Consider the following 20027-nt stretch of genomic DNA (forward strand, 5'->3'; position numbering starts at 1 on the left):
TATACTGATTCTATATTGGATGCGCCCGCTTAAGAGCTCGAATATTGACGATCAATTATCCACTATTTTAAATTTATTCCTACTGTTATTACCATAACTACTTTACCGATATAGAATAAGATTATATTCAGCAAAACACCAACAAAATAAGATAAAATCCGAATCCCATACTTCTATTATTTAGGCAAACATTCTTTTTATCCATTTACCCAAATCTAAAGATGTTACAAAATTTGAACACTAGTCTCGAAATTTAACTCATTTATCTGTATCATAATATGCTCCCAACTCTCAAAAGATGAAAAGAATTTTTCCTAAAAAAAGACACCGACCACATGAAGCCTACAATTTCCTTCCCAAGTATAACTAGTAGTACTAGTTTAATTTCTATTCTCATCTCAAAACCTTCACATGTAGAAATTTGAGAGAGCTCGCCTTTCATTTTTCGAAATCTAGTTCTTAAATGCGGATTTAACTTTTGGTGACAGAAGCAAAAAGAACGCCAATATAGAGCCAAACAGTAGCTTGACAACATACGCCAACAGCCCATCATCTGCTTCCTCGACAGCAGCCGAGGGTGATATTGCCATAGCTGAAGGCAGGGCTTCAATCACTGCGTCCGCCATGTCATTGATGAACGATGAAGTACAGTTTAAAGCTGGGACACGGCCCCAATGGATGATTCCTGATTCCAGAGCCAGTTCTTTGTACTCCATGTCGATCTCTTCAAGAGTTTCTATATGTTCACTTACGAAACTGCAAGATGAGAAACACAGCATTTAAAACACAAGACTTTAACCCCACAATAAACCCGTTCAATTTTGGGTTACAGATTAGATCGACCGTGTAAATTGTTTGAAGAGCTATAGATCACACAAGCTCGAATTGTTCAGTCCATCATATTACATGGTCAAACAGCTACTCCATATTAGTTCTATCTATTGAAACTCTATTACTCTCTATTCTCTAAAACCTACCCATTGAAGCTGCCACCCAAAGCAAACACCTCCTAAAGTGAACTAAAATGTCCAATCCCCATAATTTAGTCTAAGTTTCTACGGATATGTTAATTCACAGTTGAAATCCAACCAAAATGAATTATTGAGTATTAACAAATGTTTTCATTTACAATGAATCTTGAAGAAATTGGAAGAAGCAACAATGGTCATACTCTTGTAGAGAGAGAGATTTGAGTCCTTAAACATACCTCACAGGAACAGCCAGTAAGGATTTGATGCCCTGTTTGCCAAGCTCAACAAGAACTTCATCGGTATAGGGTTTCAACCATTGCACAGGTCCAACACGGCTCTGTTACATACAACAAAGTACTTTAAAACTAGTGCAGTGCAAGTAAACGAAGAATGCACCAGCCATAGTCACTGAATATTAAAAGCTTAGCAATGCAACCAACCTGATAAGCCAGTGTATGAGCATTGGGAACTCCTCTAGCTTTGAGTTCTTGCATTATCAAGAAAATACAGTCTTCCATCTGGTCTCTATAAGGATCACCAGCATTCTCAACGTAACTAACAGGAACTCCATGGGCACTAAAAAATATCATAGCCTACACAATCAAGAAAGGCATAAACACTACGTTCATAGTAACAACGACAAATAGACAAAAACTGCACACTTCGAATTAGCCTTTAAAGAAAAAGGCCTAAAATAAAAGCTACCTCATCTGGTTTGGGGAACGTCTGTAATTCCTTTTCAATCAAGTCAGCCATAGATTTGATGTAGCCTTCTCGTTGATACCACGACTGTATGATAGCAACAGGTACTCCAGATAGATATTCATCATTCCTGATATGAACCCAATTCAGTTAGGAAATTGATGCCATCATGGAGTATCATGTGATGAGTTGATAGAGAAATGAATCAATTGGGAACTCACCTAAACATGTCACGTAGGACACGGATGCTTGACCCTGTTGTTGAAATGGAATATTGAGGGTATAGTGGCAATACCACAAGCCTCGTGATTCTGTCTCTCTTAATCTGTTGGAGCAATGAACAAGTGATCAGATGATAATCAATGCAAGAAAATAGTTTTTTTATGATTTTCAGCCTTTAACAAAGAACATGTACCAAAGTTCTTCAGAAAGCTAATAACAGCTAGAGGTTTCATAGCTAGCAAATTTGATTACACTGACTAAACATACAAATTTTATGGCTGAAAAGAAATGGTAGCTTGCAAAACCAACAACATAATTTGAGAATTAGTAAAAAAGAAAACCACAATCATCGCATTTTAATGAATTACCTGATGAACTGCTTCCTCTGTAAAAGGGTGCCAATATCGCATTGCCACATACACGTTAGCAGGAACATCCTTACCTTGCAGAGCCAACTTGATCGCATTAGCCTGCAAAAAATGAAGGAAACATCGTTGTGAACCCGAATCAACCATGCCACGATTGAATCATGGAAATGCAAGGGGAGAAACCAAAAATTCTTATTAAACCACAATACCTGCTCATCAGTGATTCTACGCAGAGGCGAACCACCTCCAATGGCAGCATACCCTTCCTTGCTCTTGGGAGCTCTCAACGTTGAAATCAGTTGTGCCAAGGGACGTTGAAGGAACCCGAACAACCTTGGAAGACGAATAATGTCCTGCAAGATAGCATAAAAAATTATATCAACCATCAAATTATTCAAACCAAATAATCAAAAAAGCTTAAATTGTCATATAACATACTGGATCAGCAAACAAATTGAACAAGAAAGGCTGAACATCATGTAGAGTATCTGGCCCTCCAAGATTAAGAAGAATCACTCCTATCCTTTCCTCTGCTGTCTTGGAATGTGACTCAATTATTTCAGTCGGGTACATGGACACTCCAGCAGAGCAGAGTGTTCTTCCAACTACGCCATCCTGCACCTGAGGGCTCATGGATAACCCTCTAGCAACGCGACTTCTCTGACCGTTAGGACTAGAAATTGCGTATGTGTTAGGGCGAGCTGCTGTTAATTTAGCCTCCGAACGCAACCTACAATTTGCATAGAGTGATCAAACTAATTTGACAGTACAAGCACCATTTCCATTGTATGACCACATTAAACATTGTATTGTATACAATGAGAGGAGCATTTTTGCACTCTTTCCAAATTTGATGAGCATTTTTCTCTCTCTCTAAATCATTCCTCTCTCAATACATTGACACTGCAAGGTTCTTCTCTTTATCTAACTCTCTTTCTCGCACACACAATATAACAAATTCGATCAAATTCAACACCTGATCTAGTTTTGAAATCAAAAATAAAAACCTACCGAAATAACAGAGTCAATCAAAATCAACAAACAATAACGTAATCGGACGTATGAACACAAACAAACGATTAATTTATTACGCTAACTATTCTTCTCTCACTCTCACTCGCACAGACGCATAAAAAAAAAAAAAAAAAACAGATTCGAAAAATTTAACAAGAGTCAATCGAAATCAGTAAAAAATAACGTAATCAGCCATTCAAATACAAACAAACGATTAATATAATGCTTACGGTGTAGAATTCTTGTTGATATTCATCTGAGGCATAATCCTCAAGGTAGTTGCCGCCTCCATCTTGTTGCGTTTCGAATATTCTTTTCTGAAATTAAAATATTACTATAAAATATGAATATAACGGAGCTGTCGATGACGATCCAGCGATCGAAACTTCTATTTCTTGAAGCAAAAAGAGAGAGAAATGAGATTTTTGTGAATATTGTAATGGGATTGGAAGAATAAATAGAATTGAATATTAGGAAAAGTTTGGTCAAAAAATTGCAGACGTGTTCTACACTTCAGCTGCAGACTTCAGCAATGGAGGCGCGTCTATTTTTCAACTCCTCCTTTTTATTTGATACACCAAACACTCACCTAAGTCAAATAATTAAGTTAATTTATCATAAATTTTTTATACAGCTGCATAACCAATGGTCCTTTTCATAATTTTATATCAACCTACTCAATTATATGGCCCTATGTATTTAAATTGGAGATTGATTTGATATATAAGAGCTTAAAGTCTCAAAAAATGAGACTTGCCATATGGAAAGCTTGTGGACGGTTTCATAGTTTATTACTATAATCCAATCAATTTATCTTCTGTATACGTGATGAGTAAGATATTATTACTATTGAAATATATTCATGAATTTTGTTAAAACTAAAAGCTTTAGCATTTACTATTATTTAAAAGAATATTCGAGTAGTGTGATGTTCTTTTGGGTATTTTTGTGTAATTAAAATTAAATAGCATGGGGTGAAGATCCAATAGTACCAAACTCACAAGAATTAAAAGAGATTAGTATGTTATTGAACTGAATGAAAATTATTTTTAAAACGATGCAAATTAGCAGGGAATAATCACCGAAGCTTCTAGAACTCGTGGTGGGTGCCAAACGCAAATAATCCTAACTAATGTCCTTCACATCAAATAATTACATAGTTACGCCCTAGGGTTCGATTATATATCCCAGCCAATCGCAGATCAATTCAAGCTCAGCTCACTCTACTCCAATGGCGGCCGAATCCCCAATCTCTCTTCCTTGATGTTTCAACATTTATCGATTCAATTCATTTCAATTCGTTTATCGCAGACGATTTCTGATTTCAAAAAAATTTATCGATTCAATTCATTTCAATCGTCGGAAATCAGATTTCTGTTTTCTGTTTGTTTCTCTGATGGAATATGGCGATTGGCTCCATTTCGAGTCAGCAGCAGGTGTCTATTTCCTATGACAATCCGTCTGCCGCTTGGAGCCTAAATCAATTCACCCGGTTTGAAGATCCACGAAATCCTAATTTTTTCACTTGTTTCGTGACACAATAAACCGGCTCCATTTTCTGAATTTTTTATAAATTATTGATCGAAATTGGATTGATGAAAGGCATTCCAGTCAGACACGGGTTGTTTGTATTGAATTTCAACGACAAACCACCTTTTGCAAAGTGCCGAAATTCAGCTACCTATTCACGATTGGAGAGGAGTTTTTTATTCACATTCTCTTCAAATTTGCGGTAGCTAAATTTAATCATATCTAGATTTTATTTTATTTAGCTGTGATGAGAAATTTAATCATATCTAGATTTTATTTTATTTAGCTGTGATGAGATGCTAACAAGTAAGAAGATACAACTTTGTGTTGTAACTTCGATGAAATCCATTTGTTACGCTTGGCTTCTGAGCATATTTATACCTATCCACACTTAGGAGTTAAATAAAGTGAGTTTTTGAGAAAATCACACGAGTTTTTAAAGAAAATTACATACTGTTATATTGGGATTTATGTAATCAGACTGAATCTTATAATATCTCCGATTTTGAAAACATACATTGGCACGTCGAATCTTTAACCACAAAAACCTACTAGCAATCTGAATTACCACAAAAACCTACTAGCAATCTGAATTCTGATAACAGAGCGTATGATAAGTTATAGTTGCAATTATTAGCGTTACTACTCAGCCTAACAAATTGAGCTTATTTGTCCCATAATTCAATTCGTTTGATGTGATACCGTTCCCATCCAAAAAACAAACGAAATACAAATTTCCAATTTGAATCATGAACCACGTACTCCACCAAGTACCCAAAATTCAGTTCTAACATCGAATGTCCCAGTACGATGCTCAACAACCAATTGAAAAATTACATAAACTACCGAGTTGTGATCGAATTTTCAACGAAAAAGGAAACAAGAGAATGCTGGAAATGTCATGCAGTCAACTGTAATTAGCACCATTCTTTCTTTTCGGAAGATATTGATTGGGGTTTAAGAATTGAAGGATTAAACAGAAATAGGAGAGGGTGTGTCAATTGGGAAATCAAGGAGAGAGATTTACTGACTGCAATATCATTGCCTTATTGATTTTGGTTAGCAAAACTGACTGCAATATCATTGCCTTATTGCAGCCGATAGCCCAACTGGCAACTACTACCATGTGCCTTATGACTTTGAGGTGATTACGGCATTACAAGATCAATTAGTCTGTCTCAACCGCTTAGAAACAATTTTCTCTGTCGAGCCAGCATCATCCTCTCTATTAATGCTGGCGCCTATGCCATCAACCAAGAAGGCCGGACCGCTGAAGAACCTATTTTGCGACAAGCCTAAAGAGAGGTCTGATTCAATTCATTGCATCAACTTGCAAGTGATGAATACTCGGCCAACCCACAGGAGCGCGCAGACACAAAACCATGCCACCTTGTCGACATTTTTAAACACATAATTTAGATACAAAATAATATTTTTTTTGTTTAATTAATTTTGCTATTCAATTTTTTTTATAGTATATAAAAAAATCAAAACTTATCCATCTTTTACACTGCCTAGAAATTTATGAATTACTTCCACACTAATTAAAATGTAAAAAAAACAAAGGAATTAAGCTAACCTAACCATAGTTAGTTTAAAATTAGAAATCAATTAGGAGCTCTTATAATTTATTGGTAGTATTATATAATTTCATGTTGAATAAATTAGGAGCTCTTAAGTTTTACTCCTAGATATGATGCGATGAGACAAATAAAATATCAATTATTTTAATTACTAGTACTCCCTTTGTCCATGAAAATTAATCATATTTTGGCATTTCGGGATTATCACAAAAAATAGTCTCATTTTAAAAATGAAAATTTTCTTTCATATTTTATACACTTTTTCTCCTTCCTGTTGTTACTTTGCTCCTCTCTTTTTTACTTTTTCACTCACTCTCTTCTACTTTATCTACTTGTTCTTCTTTCTTTCTTACTTTATCAATATCTCAGAAAATCCTGCTTCGTTCACAAATGAGACTATTTTTTACGAACGGAGGGAGTATTATTTATTATCTTGTTATTATATACCCCCTCTGTTCCTTGTTAATAAAACTGAGTCATTTTTTCATTTAGAAAATTTAAGATAATTGAGTTATTTCTATATTTAATACTAATATAATGTGAATAGGATGAATATAATGAAAAATAAGAATAACCAATAACCAACAGTGTTAATAATTTTTTACATAATGTACTAATATAAAGTACTAATTAAACTTTTTTATAAAATAATCTATGCAAATTTATTTTTTTTTTGTAATAATTTAAAACGTTGGTGAAATATTACGTATATATTGTATGATTAACCATGAAAAGGCATGAGGAAAGTTAAATGATGTAAACAAAATACAAACGGCAAAATTAACGAAATTTGGATTCCGTGAAACCCTTAACGCCGTTAATTATCTTACATGCGACACAGAAACGACGTCACACGTCCGAAATAATAAGCCATCTACACCGTCGATTTATTTTCAACGGCCACAGATTGAAACTGAGAAACAGGGAGGTATAAAATGGTGGTTTCAGTTTGATGAAGAAATAAACAGAGTAATTTCGTAATATCTTTTTCATTCATCAATTAAAGAGGCGTAGACGAACAAGCTGGAAGTGCCTCTCTCTCTCTCTCTCTAAATTATATGTCGTGAGCATCTGGTGAGTGGAAATGTGGTGGATTGGATAATACGAAAGGATCTAAACTTCTCGTTTCGTAGTTGTATGAACAAAACATTCTCAGTTTTTCAAGTTCAAGTTTGAATCGTGATTGTTGAATTACAGGTGCATTTTTGTAGCTATTGAAGGAGAAGGCGTCGAAGCTCGAATTTGTTCAGAGGATTGTGGAATTGTTTGTATACTCCGATTGGATTTCTGATGCGAATTTTTGACTCGAGAGGTTCTATTAGATTGTATTCTCCATTTCTGTTGTTTTTTCATCGGTTTGTTTCGGAATTAATCTGGATTTTTTGCTCGACAGGTGCTGGAGATATTAGATATATGATTAGCTTCCTGCTTCATAAGATCTGAATTGGAAGCTGCGGCTTGTCCTTGTTTCACCGTCAATAGTCATGCGAACGTTCGGAGACTCTTCTGGCGTGATTACTGTGAATTGACGTTTTTCCGCAGCAGGTATGGTTCTGTGTTGGCCGCTTTTGAGACGATGATACGAATGTTTGGCTTAGAAATCCAGATTTCGAAAGGTAATTTGATAATTCGTTTTTGAAAAGATAAGCATTGAATTTCCATTTTCATCAGCTTCTGTTCTCTCAATTGCAGATTCGGATGATTTTGTTAGCTGATATATGAAATCGGTATTATCTGCTGAAGAACAGAGTGCAGTGAACAGAATTGAAGTTCGCCGGTAACGCAAATACTGCTTCAAAAAATTTTATGCTCTCATTTCAGTTTCGATCCTTCACCACAGTTTTCTCCTTAAAAGTTTCTGGTCAAATACCACCGTTTCTCTACGTTATTCCTCCTCCTTCCCCTGCCTGAATCAGAGAACAATTCACCAAATCCTTTCTGGAATCCATTTGTCTACATCTGTAGATCGTTTCAGATTCTCTCAGCTAATTAGCTCAGGATACAAACTGCTAAGCCAGAGCCTCGAGTTACCACATTCACAAATTTGTTCTCTCCTGAAAAAAATCTCATCACGAATAATGATGAAATCGAGCCCACTCCTTTCGTTCAATTATGTCAATTGTTTGGTGGTTTCTCTTTCTCAAAATTATAGCAGAATTTAGATCACGATCCATTCCTTCTATCTCCGTCGTTTTTTTAATCACATCGCTTTGTTTGTGTGAAGGTGCAGCGAGATGGAGAGGAAGAATTCGCAAGCGACCAATAGAGATGGTTTGCTGTACAGATCACTATCCAAGTCAGCCGCTACGACGTCGCCGGACTTCGTGCTGCAGTGGGGGAATCGGAAAAGGTTACGCTGTATGAAGGTCCACGCTAAGGGCGCTACAACTAACGACCCGGTCGGTTCGGATCCGTCTCAGCGAGCAGCGGCCCGCGTGGACCGGCGGGTCGTTAGATCTGAGCTTCTCACCAATAACAATAACAACACTAGCAAAAATCCGATCCCGAATCCGCCTACCATCACCAATGGCTATCTGAACCTCCGCCACCGCTCCGCCTCGCCTTCTAATCGAATTCTCAGGTAACGTTTTTTTATACTTCATTTTTTTTAAAAGAATAATTGAATTGTTCCTCAATTGCTATTTGGGCGTCACGTGCCTACTCACGTGGGATTTTTGCTTTATTAGTTCTCTTCTTTTTAAACTTTGATGTAGATTTGAATTAAAAGAGTAGCTCAAGCTTTGATGTGAATTTGAATTAAAGGAGTAGCTCATGCTTTGACTTGCTCGATCTAATGATCAATGCTTTTTGCTCTTTTATGCACCGATGAAGATTAGAGTTAGTAGTATATTCCTATTTTATTTCCTGTGGATTAACATTTATTAAACTGCATATGTTTCTTTAGATGAAGATGATAAAAGGGACATGTTTAGAAAAGTATTAGGAATTGTTATAACACAAAATTGGCCTCTTCCTTTGGTCTACCGTTTCTTGGTGGTTGCTTCATCATAGAATTCTATGATTTCTATTATGATTATTTGCTAAATAATTAACATAAAATAATTTAATTCTGCTGAAAGGAGCTCCACAATCCCCATCACCGTTGAAGCTTGAATAAGCCTCCCCTTTGATATGTGGGCCTTCTATTGTCTTGCTTTTCCATGATGAATATTTGCTTTTCATTGTTAAATCCATATTTTAAGATTAAGACACGTAATCCTGCTTTGTTTGAGCGTCGTTATTGCGATTATGAGTCATATAAATTCCAATCAATGGCCCATATCCCCCCTCAAAACAACCTTTACTCACTTTCTATATTTCATTTACTAGGAGTACCTTTTTTCATTTTTCGGTCCAAATCTATCATCTAAAATAGCAGCACATGTTTCGCCAACACGCAGAGAGTCACCTCTTAATATCTTGACCACTTTTTTCTAAAATATAAAAGCTGTCCCAAAACCATAACCACACACATCCTCTCTCAACAACTCTCCTTTTTCTACGCATCACCAATCGCTCAAGGGTATTCAAGTAATTTAATCCCCACCCTGTTCTTTTTTTCTTTTTTTTACTGAGTAACTTTTTATTTTTGCTGGCAAATTTTCTTGATGCTATGTGATGATCTTTTTTTAATTTTTATAAAATATTTGAAAATGGAGTTTGATTCATCTATGCTATCCTTTGCTAGAAATTCAGAGAGAGAAATTGGTATGAGAGGGAATAGCAATGGAGTGAGGGGGTTGGCCTCCCCAGATACAGGTGAAAGAAAAGCCACATCTACTAGCAATAATGCTCATAATAACAAGACCAATAATAGCAATCACAATCATGAAAACCACCATCACCAGGGCGGCGGCGGAGGTGGTTCTGGGTCATCGGAGAACGCCCATGATGCCAAAAAGGGCGACGGCGACGCGGCGGCACAACCGCCCGTGGTGTGGCCCAAGTTTGTGATCGCCTTGACCAACAAGGAGAAGGAGGAGGATTTCATGGCGATTAAAGGGTCCAAGCTCCCTCAACGCCCCAAGAAGCGAGCTAAGTTGATTCAACGCACACTCAATGTGAGTTTTTCCTTCCTTTTTCTCCCTCACTTTTTATTTATTTATTACATTATTATTGATAGTTTAATCTCGAATTTGGTAGATAATCAGGTAATTAATTAATTCGGAATTTGGTAGATTAGCAGGTGTGATTAATTAGATATTGCAATGAGTGAATGATATGAAATTATGTCTTGATTTTGATTTCTGCAGTTGGATTTTTGTTCTGATTGAGTCAAAGTAGGAGGAATGAAGATGCTAGCAAGTGAAATTAAATGAGAATGAATGGGGGAAGGATTGGATTTAGGATACGAATATCATGCTAAACTATTAAAGGCGGAAGATATAATATGTACAAAAATCATGTGTGGCCACAAAATTTATGACTTTATATTTAAGATTCAACGCTCTGGTTTCAATAATGGAATGAAAATGAAAAATAATACAGTTTCAATTATTGTCATGCCTACCTTTTAATCTTATAAATATTGTCTCAATAATTAATATTAGGAAAATTATAGGATTAGTCTTGGAGTCTAAATTAATATTTCGAATGATATCATGCAAATTTGAAGTTGAGTAATCAAACACAGCTAGTTGTAGCTGATATTATAAATGATATTGGTATTTAAGAATAATATCAATGTATAAAAACAATTTAGTAAGTATTATAATGGTATTTAGGTTTGAGAGTAATATTGGTGTATAAAACAAACATTATATTGGTATTTAGACGTATCCCTTTTAATAGAAGGTTGGTAATTGCTAGGTAGTGATAGCCATGTGGGGGCTGTGACATTCATCAACGTGGCTTGCACGTGTCGCACCGATATAGATAAAACGACAGCCTCTTCTCCCATAATTTAATTTTGTTTATTTGAATAATTTGACAAAACTTCACAATCGAGAAAGTGAGGCCCAAAAAGTTGAGAAAATAAAAAAGCATGTTCTATTTTTTATTATCACCATTTAACTTGTGCTTACATTATATTGAGTTGTAAGTAATTCTTTTCGAGTTTCTTTAAGATAATTTGAGTTGTAGTAGTATTTTTTTTAACGAAAAACTTTATTTATTTTTACTTTTTTATTTTATTTTTCTTCTAACCTTTGATTTATAAATTCCTTATATTTCATACTCTAAAAGAAACTAGTTTAAGTCTTTAGGACATATGCCATATAGAGTAAAAATATTGCATGATATCAGTGGTAGGCACATTGTATTTATACTGTAATTGGAATTTTGTTACTTTAGTACTCTTATGTATTTGTAATAATGTAATTAATTAGTTCTAATACTCCTAGTTTGTTAGCTAATTATTACAGTAGTATATTAAAGTGAACTGTAAAATAATGAATGAAGCATAATGATAATGAAAAACGAAAAGTAAATTTTTCTATTAATAAGAAAAATGTGTTTTGAAAGGAACCTGCCCTATCCCAATCCCATTCCTAATTATGTTTGTCTAGTGCGATGTGTCTTATGTGCTTCACGTGAAGAAAAAACAGACTCTATGGTTGATATTACAGCTAATTGAAATTAACATTTTAGTATGATTTTACCTCTCGATGCCATTTTTATTATTCTATGAGATATTAATAAATTAACCCAATTTTCTTGCGTTTTGAAGCTTGTGAGTCCGGGTACTTGGCTTTGCGATTTGACCCTCGAACGTTACGAGGTCCGTGAGAAGAAGGTTTCCAAGAAGGTATTTTGTCGTAATATACTTTTAAATATTTAAATAAATTAATATGTAATTTGTTAATTATTTAGCTTTGAATTTGGTGTGAATTAGTTTATTTTTATTTTTCAGAGACCAAGAGGGTTGAGAGCTATGGGAAACATGATCGAATCAGACTCCGAGTAGAAGGAATGTTAGGGTTTGAGAACTGAGAAGTGTATTTAAATTAATTTAAATTGAAGAAAAAAAAAACTAAAAATTAACGGGAGATGAGAAATGAGATTGTGAAATTAATTCTAAGCATCGTATTCAAGTTGCCAACTCAAAATTGCTTCAAGCCTAAAACAAATATTGCACCATAATTATTTATAAAAATTGCTCTATAACTCAATTTAATCTAAGTTCTAATTAAATTTTATGCAAAACATCTCAACAAAGATAAAACAAATTGTATTGTTGCTTGGCTATTGCAAGAATTTTGTTCAGTGAAAATTTCTCAACCCCCAAAATTGTGGAATAGTCTTCGTTGATATTTTTCATTTCTTCAATTTGATGTTCGAACTTCATTAGTTTCAATAAACACTGATGTTCCCTACTATTAGCTTTTATCCTAATCAAGCAAAGAAAGACTTCTAAGTTGATTACATACATGATAGATACATTGCACACAAGATTAAAGCTGTCATTAATGCGGCTGATGATATTATATTAAATTCATAAGGTATGACGGAGCACAAACTTTTGCTGTGATTAATAGCTTGATTTATTAGGAAAAAGAAACAAAATAATACTAGTAGTACAATACAAAATTACTCCTACTAAAGAAGGATAGAGAAAATTATTAGGATGAAATTATGGGTTTTAAAGGACTGACATTTAACACGTTAAAGTCGGGAGTAGTTTGAAAGGGTTTAATAGTTGAGTTTATTGAGTTGCTTTAGCTTTACTTTTAGGTCAGATACAGTGTTACTACAACCAAAAGTTAAATAAAACAGCACACACTTTCATAGTTTCATCTCTTTACCTTTTTTGGTCTCAATGGAACCATTTTAACGTACCAACTTTCCTCGATTTTCATTTAAAATTTTACATTTTGTAGGAGTATATCATTATTGGAGTAGTATGTGCAAGAAAGTTGGCTTTGATTAAACTTAACCACAAACTAGTTTTCACAATTGAAAAGCACATGAAATAATTAAGATGTTGACATACACATTCGAAGAATCCGATGCAATTGGCAAATCACGATCAAGACAAAAAGCAATTACAAATAATCGCGACATATTTTGTCATATAATTCGATATAAACCTTACAATTAAAACGAAGAGTTTCTATTTACAAAAAAAATGGCTTATTTTAGTTTACGGTGATTCTGAATTATATTTACTCAATTCAATTGTGATTTCAACTTAAATTAAATGAAATGTAAACCACAATTCACTCAGTTTATGGGATTCTGAAATATATTTACTCAATTCAATTGTAATTTCAACTTAAATTAAATAAAATGTAAACTCAATTCACTCAGAAAACAGTAGTAGGAGTATTAAAATAATCAAATACTGCCATAATATAAATAGCAAATAAGTACATACAAAGAAGTAAATAAATAATGTATATCGAGCACAAATCGCCTAGAAATCAAACTCCATAACAAATCGCATCAGATCTGCACAATCCACTCATCAAATCCCTAAATCACCTAAATACGCATCCATAAAAACCTCAGATCCTGAGCGCAGATCCGAACACCAGCGACGCAGCCGCGAGAGCGCAGCCTACGGCGAGCGACGGCGCCGCCACTCCGGCGGAGGAAGCAGGAGCGGGCGCCGGCGCCTCCTGCGCAACCGCGGTTCCGACGAGAGCCAAAATCGCCGCCACGACCATGAAAGCTCCGCTCTTAGACACCGCCATTGCGCTGCTGAAATGTGATTGGAACGTTTAACGGTGTGCTTGAGAGAGAGGGAGAGGAGTGAAACGGCTGGAGCTGAGGAGAGAAGATGTGAGTGTGACAGTTATATATAGGCGGAAGGGAGAGGGATTCGGGCAGCAGCTAGGTTGTACGGGCAGCTGCCCGAGCTGTACAGACTGGCCAGTGGAGGAGAGACAGCTCGGCTGATACGACGACGTATTGGCGTTTGGTTGGCAGAAGTGGCCGTTTACCTAAAATTATTTTACTAATTATAGATGGAAATATTTCAAGTATTTTAAATTCATTTAAATAATCAAATTTATTTACCAGACAGACTAAAGAGAAAAAATGAAATCGAGAGTGTATATATCCCTCCGTCCACCAAAATTTATTTCATATTTCTATTTATGTTCGTCCCTTAAAATTTGTCTCATTTCACTTTTACCATTTTTGATAGTGGGCCTAATATTCCACTAACGTATTCCTATCCATATTTTTTGTACTGGACCCACAATCCACTAACTTTTTTAACTCACTATATATTACATTTCTTAAAACTCGTGCCCGATCAAACCGGGACGAATTTTCGTGGACGAAGGGAGTAACAAATAAGAATCATAATAAACTTCTGCTTATAAGATCATGAAAAAGTAAAGCAAATAATAAAGCATATTTTCACCATTTATAAACCATGCAATAGCAACCATATTAAATACTTTAATGGCTTGTTTTTTATGATATCTTAAAAATATTAAAGCATATTTTTGCCACTTATAAACGATCTAAAAGCCTATTTTTCTAGAAAAATAAACTAAAAAATTTATGAACTCGCACATTTAAGAAGCTATTTTAAACTTTATAGTATCACTGAAACCAAACACCTCTTAGTAGTAATTATATCTATCACGGCGCCTAAGCATTGATTTTCGAGTGATTTACGGATTAATAATTGATTAGTGTTAAAAGATGAAAAAGACAAGTGTCCAGCTGTTCCGACCGTTGGTACAGTAATAAGTCTATGATTCCGTGCAGTGGGCGAATCAAATTCTGCCACGTCGAGGGAAGAGCACTGAACACGAGTCAAATAACGTTTCTCTACTTGTAAAAAATACGGAGTCAAAATTAAAAAATTGGTTTTTTAAGTAAAATATCCTGCTTCGAGAATCTTCTACTGCTGCTGTTGTTATAATGCGACACGTAGTAATAAGCATATTGTTTTTTTTTTTTTAATTTTTAATTTTTTTTGGAATCGCATCGTTTCGTTATGTTCTGCACATTATACTATTATTCTGGCAGTTCATATTTTCAAACCGAATTTTATGACTAATAGAAAGTGGGGAATAGTTTAAAAATTTTGTTCAATCTCAATCATTACAGTAAAGAAGCATTTAATAATTTGATTGTTTGATCCTTCGTCACAGTGTGCACGTATTTAAGTTGTGAATAGGAGTAGTTGTGTATAATTAATTATTTACATGTAGTACTACAAAATTCCGATTTTTTGGTTACATGTATCTAAGTTTACCAATAAATCACATTCCTCAGCTTCAATAACTAATCTCAAATCAGTTGATATAATCTCAACAAATATCTCCGTACACATGTTACAAAACTTAACAATGAAGCAATATACTTTTACCTATCGTAGTCTCACAAAAGTCAATATTATAATTTGGCAACATCTACACAACTATCTAAAGTAAATGTTATATACTCTCTCTGTGCCATTAGAAATGAAACGTTTTATTTTTTAGTCTGTTTTATTAAAAATGAAAACAATACTCTCTCTGCTTTTTCTTCTCTCTTATTTTATTCTCTCTTCATTTACTCACAAAACAACGCTACTTAAAATTCTATGCCGAAAAGCAAATGTTGTATATTTAATGAGACGGAAGAAGTATATAAGAATAATATTAATAATAAATTACATGCATGTGGTTCAATTGCTTTTCCATCAATATATGTGATATTAGATAGGAGTATTATTTAGGCAAAAAACAGTTCTGGCCCGGCCCGTTAGACAGGTGGGCCCGAAAGTAAAAGGGCTCCAAATTTCGTATCCCAACGGAGGGCTGAAGGCCCAAATAGGCCTAATATTTCTCCACACTAACACTTTTAATTAGGCTAAAGAAAAAAATTCAATTAGTAATACTAATAGTATATTGCTAATATTAGGGTCCTATTTATAATTTCTTCTATGGTCATATGGATAACTGAAAATTGTCGTAGATGCTTTTTCTAAAAATATGAGCTTACTTTAGTTCATCGTAATATGCATCAGTACTATTAATTTAAAATTAATTAATTTGATCCTTGTTCTGTAATAATCGGAGTTTATGTTTCATGGTTTGAGTTTAATTTGGAAGTCAAGATATGATCTTGAAGAGTTATGAAATTGTGTAGAAGACAAGGAAGCACATTTTTTATGAGAGTGCAAACAAACCTCATACAACATATCTACCTAAAAATTCAAACTCCAAATGTGATACAAATGATTTGGAAAGTAAGTCATTCAAAATGTGACTTTTTTTCCACAAACACCTAACTTAAAAGTGCAAACACTGCAGTATTCAAGCACAATTCTGAGGAAATATTTGTCTCCAAACCAAAAAAGAAAATTTACTTAGTTTTTACTCATTACTTGAACAGATAGAAGATGTAAGAATTTTGAAGACACATTTTTTGCAAGAGCAAAAACACTACCACTTAGAAATATGGGATTCAAATATTTGATGATTTTGCTGTTATTACCAACAATTTTATGTAGCAGAAAGGGTTCATTTTCAAGAAAGGTGCCTTTGAAACTTGACAGGAAAAGTAAAATTCAAAAAAATCATGCAATTTTGAGCATTCATGTATGCCTTACTCATCCCTTCCAATTCTTGTACACTTGCATCATTTTTTTTTACTCACATTTTTTTCATTTTTATGATATGTTTAAAGAGTGAAGATGGAGATATCATTGATTGCATAGATATATACAAGCAGCCAGCTTTTGATCATCCTTCTTTAAAGGATCACAAAATCCAAGTAACAAAAAGAATTCATAATGCAAAAACAAGGGATCTTTAGTCACTAACACTATGTGAGTTTTCACACAGATGAGCCCGAGCCAAAGCCACGAGGATGTGTCAATGCAGAGTGAGACGGGCAGAGGCTCTCGTGTATCCATGACATCACAATTATGGCACAAAAACGGGAGCTGCCCGAAGGGAACAGTCCCCATTCGGAGAGCAAAGGATCCCAACTACGGGAGGAAAAAGGCCATGTTTTCTCACCACAATGGCAGCATTGGGCAGACTTGGCTGCGCCCTAACTACGCTGTAAGTGAATCCTCGACCCTTTTCCTTTTTAGTGATTTTGATCGGATTAGTATAAGCGCAGTTGGGAATACTTCACACGGAAGGATATGCCTACATCGGGGGTAAAGCAGATATGCTTGTTCAATATCCAAAAGTGGAGCTAGACGATGAGTACTCGACTTCAAGGGTGTCGCTCAAGACTGGACCTTACTACGACTTTGAGGCCATGGAGGCGGGCTGGCAAGTAAGTAGCAAGAAACACACTTGAGAAATCAAGAGGTTAAAAATAGACTGATAGTGCTTTTTTTTAATGTTGAAATTGTGTCATAGGTGAATCCTACTGTGTATGGAGACAGGAAGACAAGGCTGTTTGTTTATTGGACAGTGAGTAATCTCAAACATAAACTCTGTTATGGAGTACTAAAAATCAAGAATCTTGAAAACAGACAGGATTGGTACATTTTCTAAGATTCATTCACACTGTTTCCTTTTGTTTATTGGATCTAATAATCAAGAATCTTGAAATCAGACAGCATTGGTACATTTTATAAGATTCACTCACACTCTTTTTTGTTTATTGAGGATGTACTAAAACAAGAATCTTAAAATCAGACAACATTAGTACGGAGTACATTTTATAAGATTCAGCTGCAAGAAAATGAAAAGAAACATAATAGTATCTGTCAATGCTAAATCAAGAATCTTGAAATAAAACAAAAGGTAGTACTAAACTATTGTATACTATTTTCATCTTTTGTTTTTCAGATTGATGCTGCCAACAAAACAGGCTGCTTTGATCTAACCTGCCCCGGATTCGTGCAAACGAGCAGCGAGATAGCCCTCGGTGCAGTCATATATCCTATTGCAGAGCCCAACGACCTCCCATACCAAATAACCATCTTCATCTACAGAGTCAGTACCAACCTCATATTCTCTTACAATTTCACCAATCATATTTTTGCCTCAAAACATTACATTTTGTCACAACTTCACCTATCATATTTTGCCTAAGGCCTCATATTATGTCATGTTTTATGATCCATTATACTATGTCACAACTTCACCTACGCCATATTCGGCTACAACATCACCAATCATATTATCATGTCACAACTTCACCTATCATAAGTTGAAGATTTTGCTATGCCAAGAACCAAGAATCTTGAAATCAGACCAGCATTAGTATACTAGAGTATAAGATTCATTTACACTGTTTTTCTTTTGTTTATTGGAGCTGCTATTAATTAAGAATCTTGAAATCAGACATTTTATAAGTCTCAAATCAGCTGCAAGAAACTGAATACTATCAGTTAATACTACTAAATCAAGAATCTTGAAAAAAGACAAAAGTTACTACCTAAGTACATTGTAATGATTCACTACACTATCATAATTTGGCTTAGGCATCATATCATATCACAACTTTTTACATGCCTCAAACCTCGCATTCACGTACAACTCATCTTAGGATCCATACACGGGCAACTGGTGGATGCAATACGGAGAGCAGACCAACATCGGGTACTGGCCACCGGAGCTGTTTGTGAGGATAAGGAATCAAGCAGAGACGGTGCAGTGGGGCGGGGAGGTGCACAGCAAGAGAGTCGGAGTGCATCCTCACACAGCCACAGCAATGGGCAGCGGGCAGTGGCCGTTCCCAACGCTCTATAACACGGGCCTCATGACAAGGATGAGAGTGTTGTTAGGAAACGTGTTGAAGTTCCCGGATTGGGCGTACGTGTATGCCGATGAGTATAGATGCTATGATGTTGTGTACGTCAGTGATTATGTTTATGATCCTGAGTTTTACTTTGGAGGCCCTGGTAAAAGCTGGGAATGCCCTTAAACATTTTCCATCATTTTTACACTATCATCATACATGAATAAAAGCAATTTACTACTCTTGAATCATTCACATTATGGCTAAGTGTTGGACACAAGTTATTATTAATCCATTAAACTCTAAATCAACAGCTCCAAACTATGGCTGTCCTAAAATACAGTGGAAAAATTGACACACTTAGTAAATATTTTAACAAAAACCAGATTTTAGTAGGAATCCATTGAATAATCTTAGCCTTTCATTGTCCGATTCAAGTTCCCAAACCCAACATTGGTAGAAAATCAACTAGTACAACTTATTTCATAACAAAGGAAGTTTTTTGCAACTAAACACTACCAAAAGATCTTTTTTTAATGAAATTACTGAGTTCAATCTTAGCGGTATTAAAGTATTTATATCTATTTTAGGGAAACCTACTTTTTTCTTGGGAAACTTCTTTGTATTTACATACAAATTATAGTATAGGTGTGAGTGTAACATCCATTTTTAGATTTAAGTCATGTCTACTTTCTGAATAATGAATGATTAAAAATGATTATGTTTTCAAATTTAAATTGGACTCATTTATATGTGAAGTTGAATAAAATATTATTCCATGTTTATCTACTCTCTTGTAAAACTACTACTAATAAATTAGAATCTAGAAAAGTAGATTTAATTTGATGTCTTTCCTTTAAGCATAACCAACTAATTTTGTGTACAAAACCAATGAATAGGCACCACTTTTTCACCAATCCAATTTTTGTGTTATTTAAACGCAGTGACAACCATTCACTTCATATCCTCGTATTTGCAGATAATAGCAACTAAACAAATCAAGTTCTGCCAAATCCATCAAGAATAAATCAACATTAAAAATA

At 34.8% G+C, this 20027-nt stretch overlaps 3 protein-coding genes and 1 non-coding gene across 10 annotated transcripts; 3 read left to right on the forward strand and 1 right to left on the reverse strand.

Moving 5' to 3' along the window:
- Window positions 1–147: 147 nt before the first annotated feature.
- Window positions 148–3800, reverse strand: LOC125188043 (ferrochelatase-2, chloroplastic-like). Its single transcript, XM_048084780.2, has 9 exons — window positions 3508–3800; window positions 2702–2993; window positions 2473–2616; window positions 2264–2365; window positions 1895–1998; window positions 1677–1803; window positions 1412–1564; window positions 1208–1308; window positions 148–756 (listed from the first exon to the last, which is right to left on the reverse strand). The coding sequence occupies exons 1-9, from the start codon at window positions 3567–3569 to the stop codon at window positions 453–455; spliced, it is 1389 nt and encodes a 462-aa protein (XP_047940737.1). The 5' UTR covers window positions 3570–3800; the 3' UTR covers window positions 148–452.
- Window positions 3801–5089: 1289 nt separating this feature from the next.
- Window positions 5090–5181, forward strand: LOC125191511 (small nucleolar RNA R24). Its single transcript, XR_007171184.1, has one exon. It is a non-coding gene; the product is annotated as a small nucleolar RNA R24 (small nucleolar RNA).
- A 2143-nt stretch (window positions 5182–7324) lies between these two features.
- LOC125190254 (uncharacterized) lies at window positions 7325–12409 on the forward strand. 7 transcript variants are annotated; one of them, XM_048087504.2, is made up of 8 exons: window positions 7325–7464; window positions 7588–7702; window positions 7784–8006; window positions 8062–8167; window positions 8615–8971; window positions 10079–10451; window positions 12059–12136; window positions 12242–12409. In XM_048087504.2, exons 4-8 carry the CDS (start codon window positions 8109–8111, stop codon window positions 12293–12295), a joined length of 921 nt encoding a protein of 306 aa, XP_047943461.1. In that variant the 5' UTR covers window positions 7325–7464; window positions 7588–7702; window positions 7784–8006; window positions 8062–8108; the 3' UTR covers window positions 12296–12409. The 7 variants fall into 7 exon arrangements, with proteins under 7 accessions (XP_047943461.1, XP_047943463.1, XP_047943459.1 ...); XM_048087506.2 differs by having other exon boundaries at window positions 8621–8971; XM_048087502.2 differs by having other exon boundaries at window positions 8083–8167.
- Window positions 12410–16663: 4254 nt separating this feature from the next.
- LOC125190081 (protein neprosin-like) lies at window positions 16664–19235 on the forward strand. Its single transcript, XM_048087278.2, has 7 exons — window positions 16664–16877; window positions 16966–17052; window positions 17124–17345; window positions 17407–17568; window positions 17655–17708; window positions 18090–18236; window positions 18793–19235. The coding sequence occupies exons 1-7, from the start codon at window positions 16737–16739 to the stop codon at window positions 19168–19170; spliced, it is 1191 nt and encodes a 396-aa protein (XP_047943235.2). The 5' UTR covers window positions 16664–16736; the 3' UTR covers window positions 19171–19235.
- Window positions 19236–20027: the final 792 nt, after the last annotated feature.

The sequence above is a fragment of the Salvia hispanica genome, chromosome 5 (assembly GCF_029641045.1).
Source record: "Salvia hispanica isolate PSC_SH4W2 chromosome 5, Shi_PSC_v1, whole genome shotgun sequence".
NCBI classification, from domain to species: Eukaryota; Viridiplantae; Streptophyta; class Magnoliopsida; order Lamiales; family Lamiaceae; genus Salvia; species Salvia hispanica.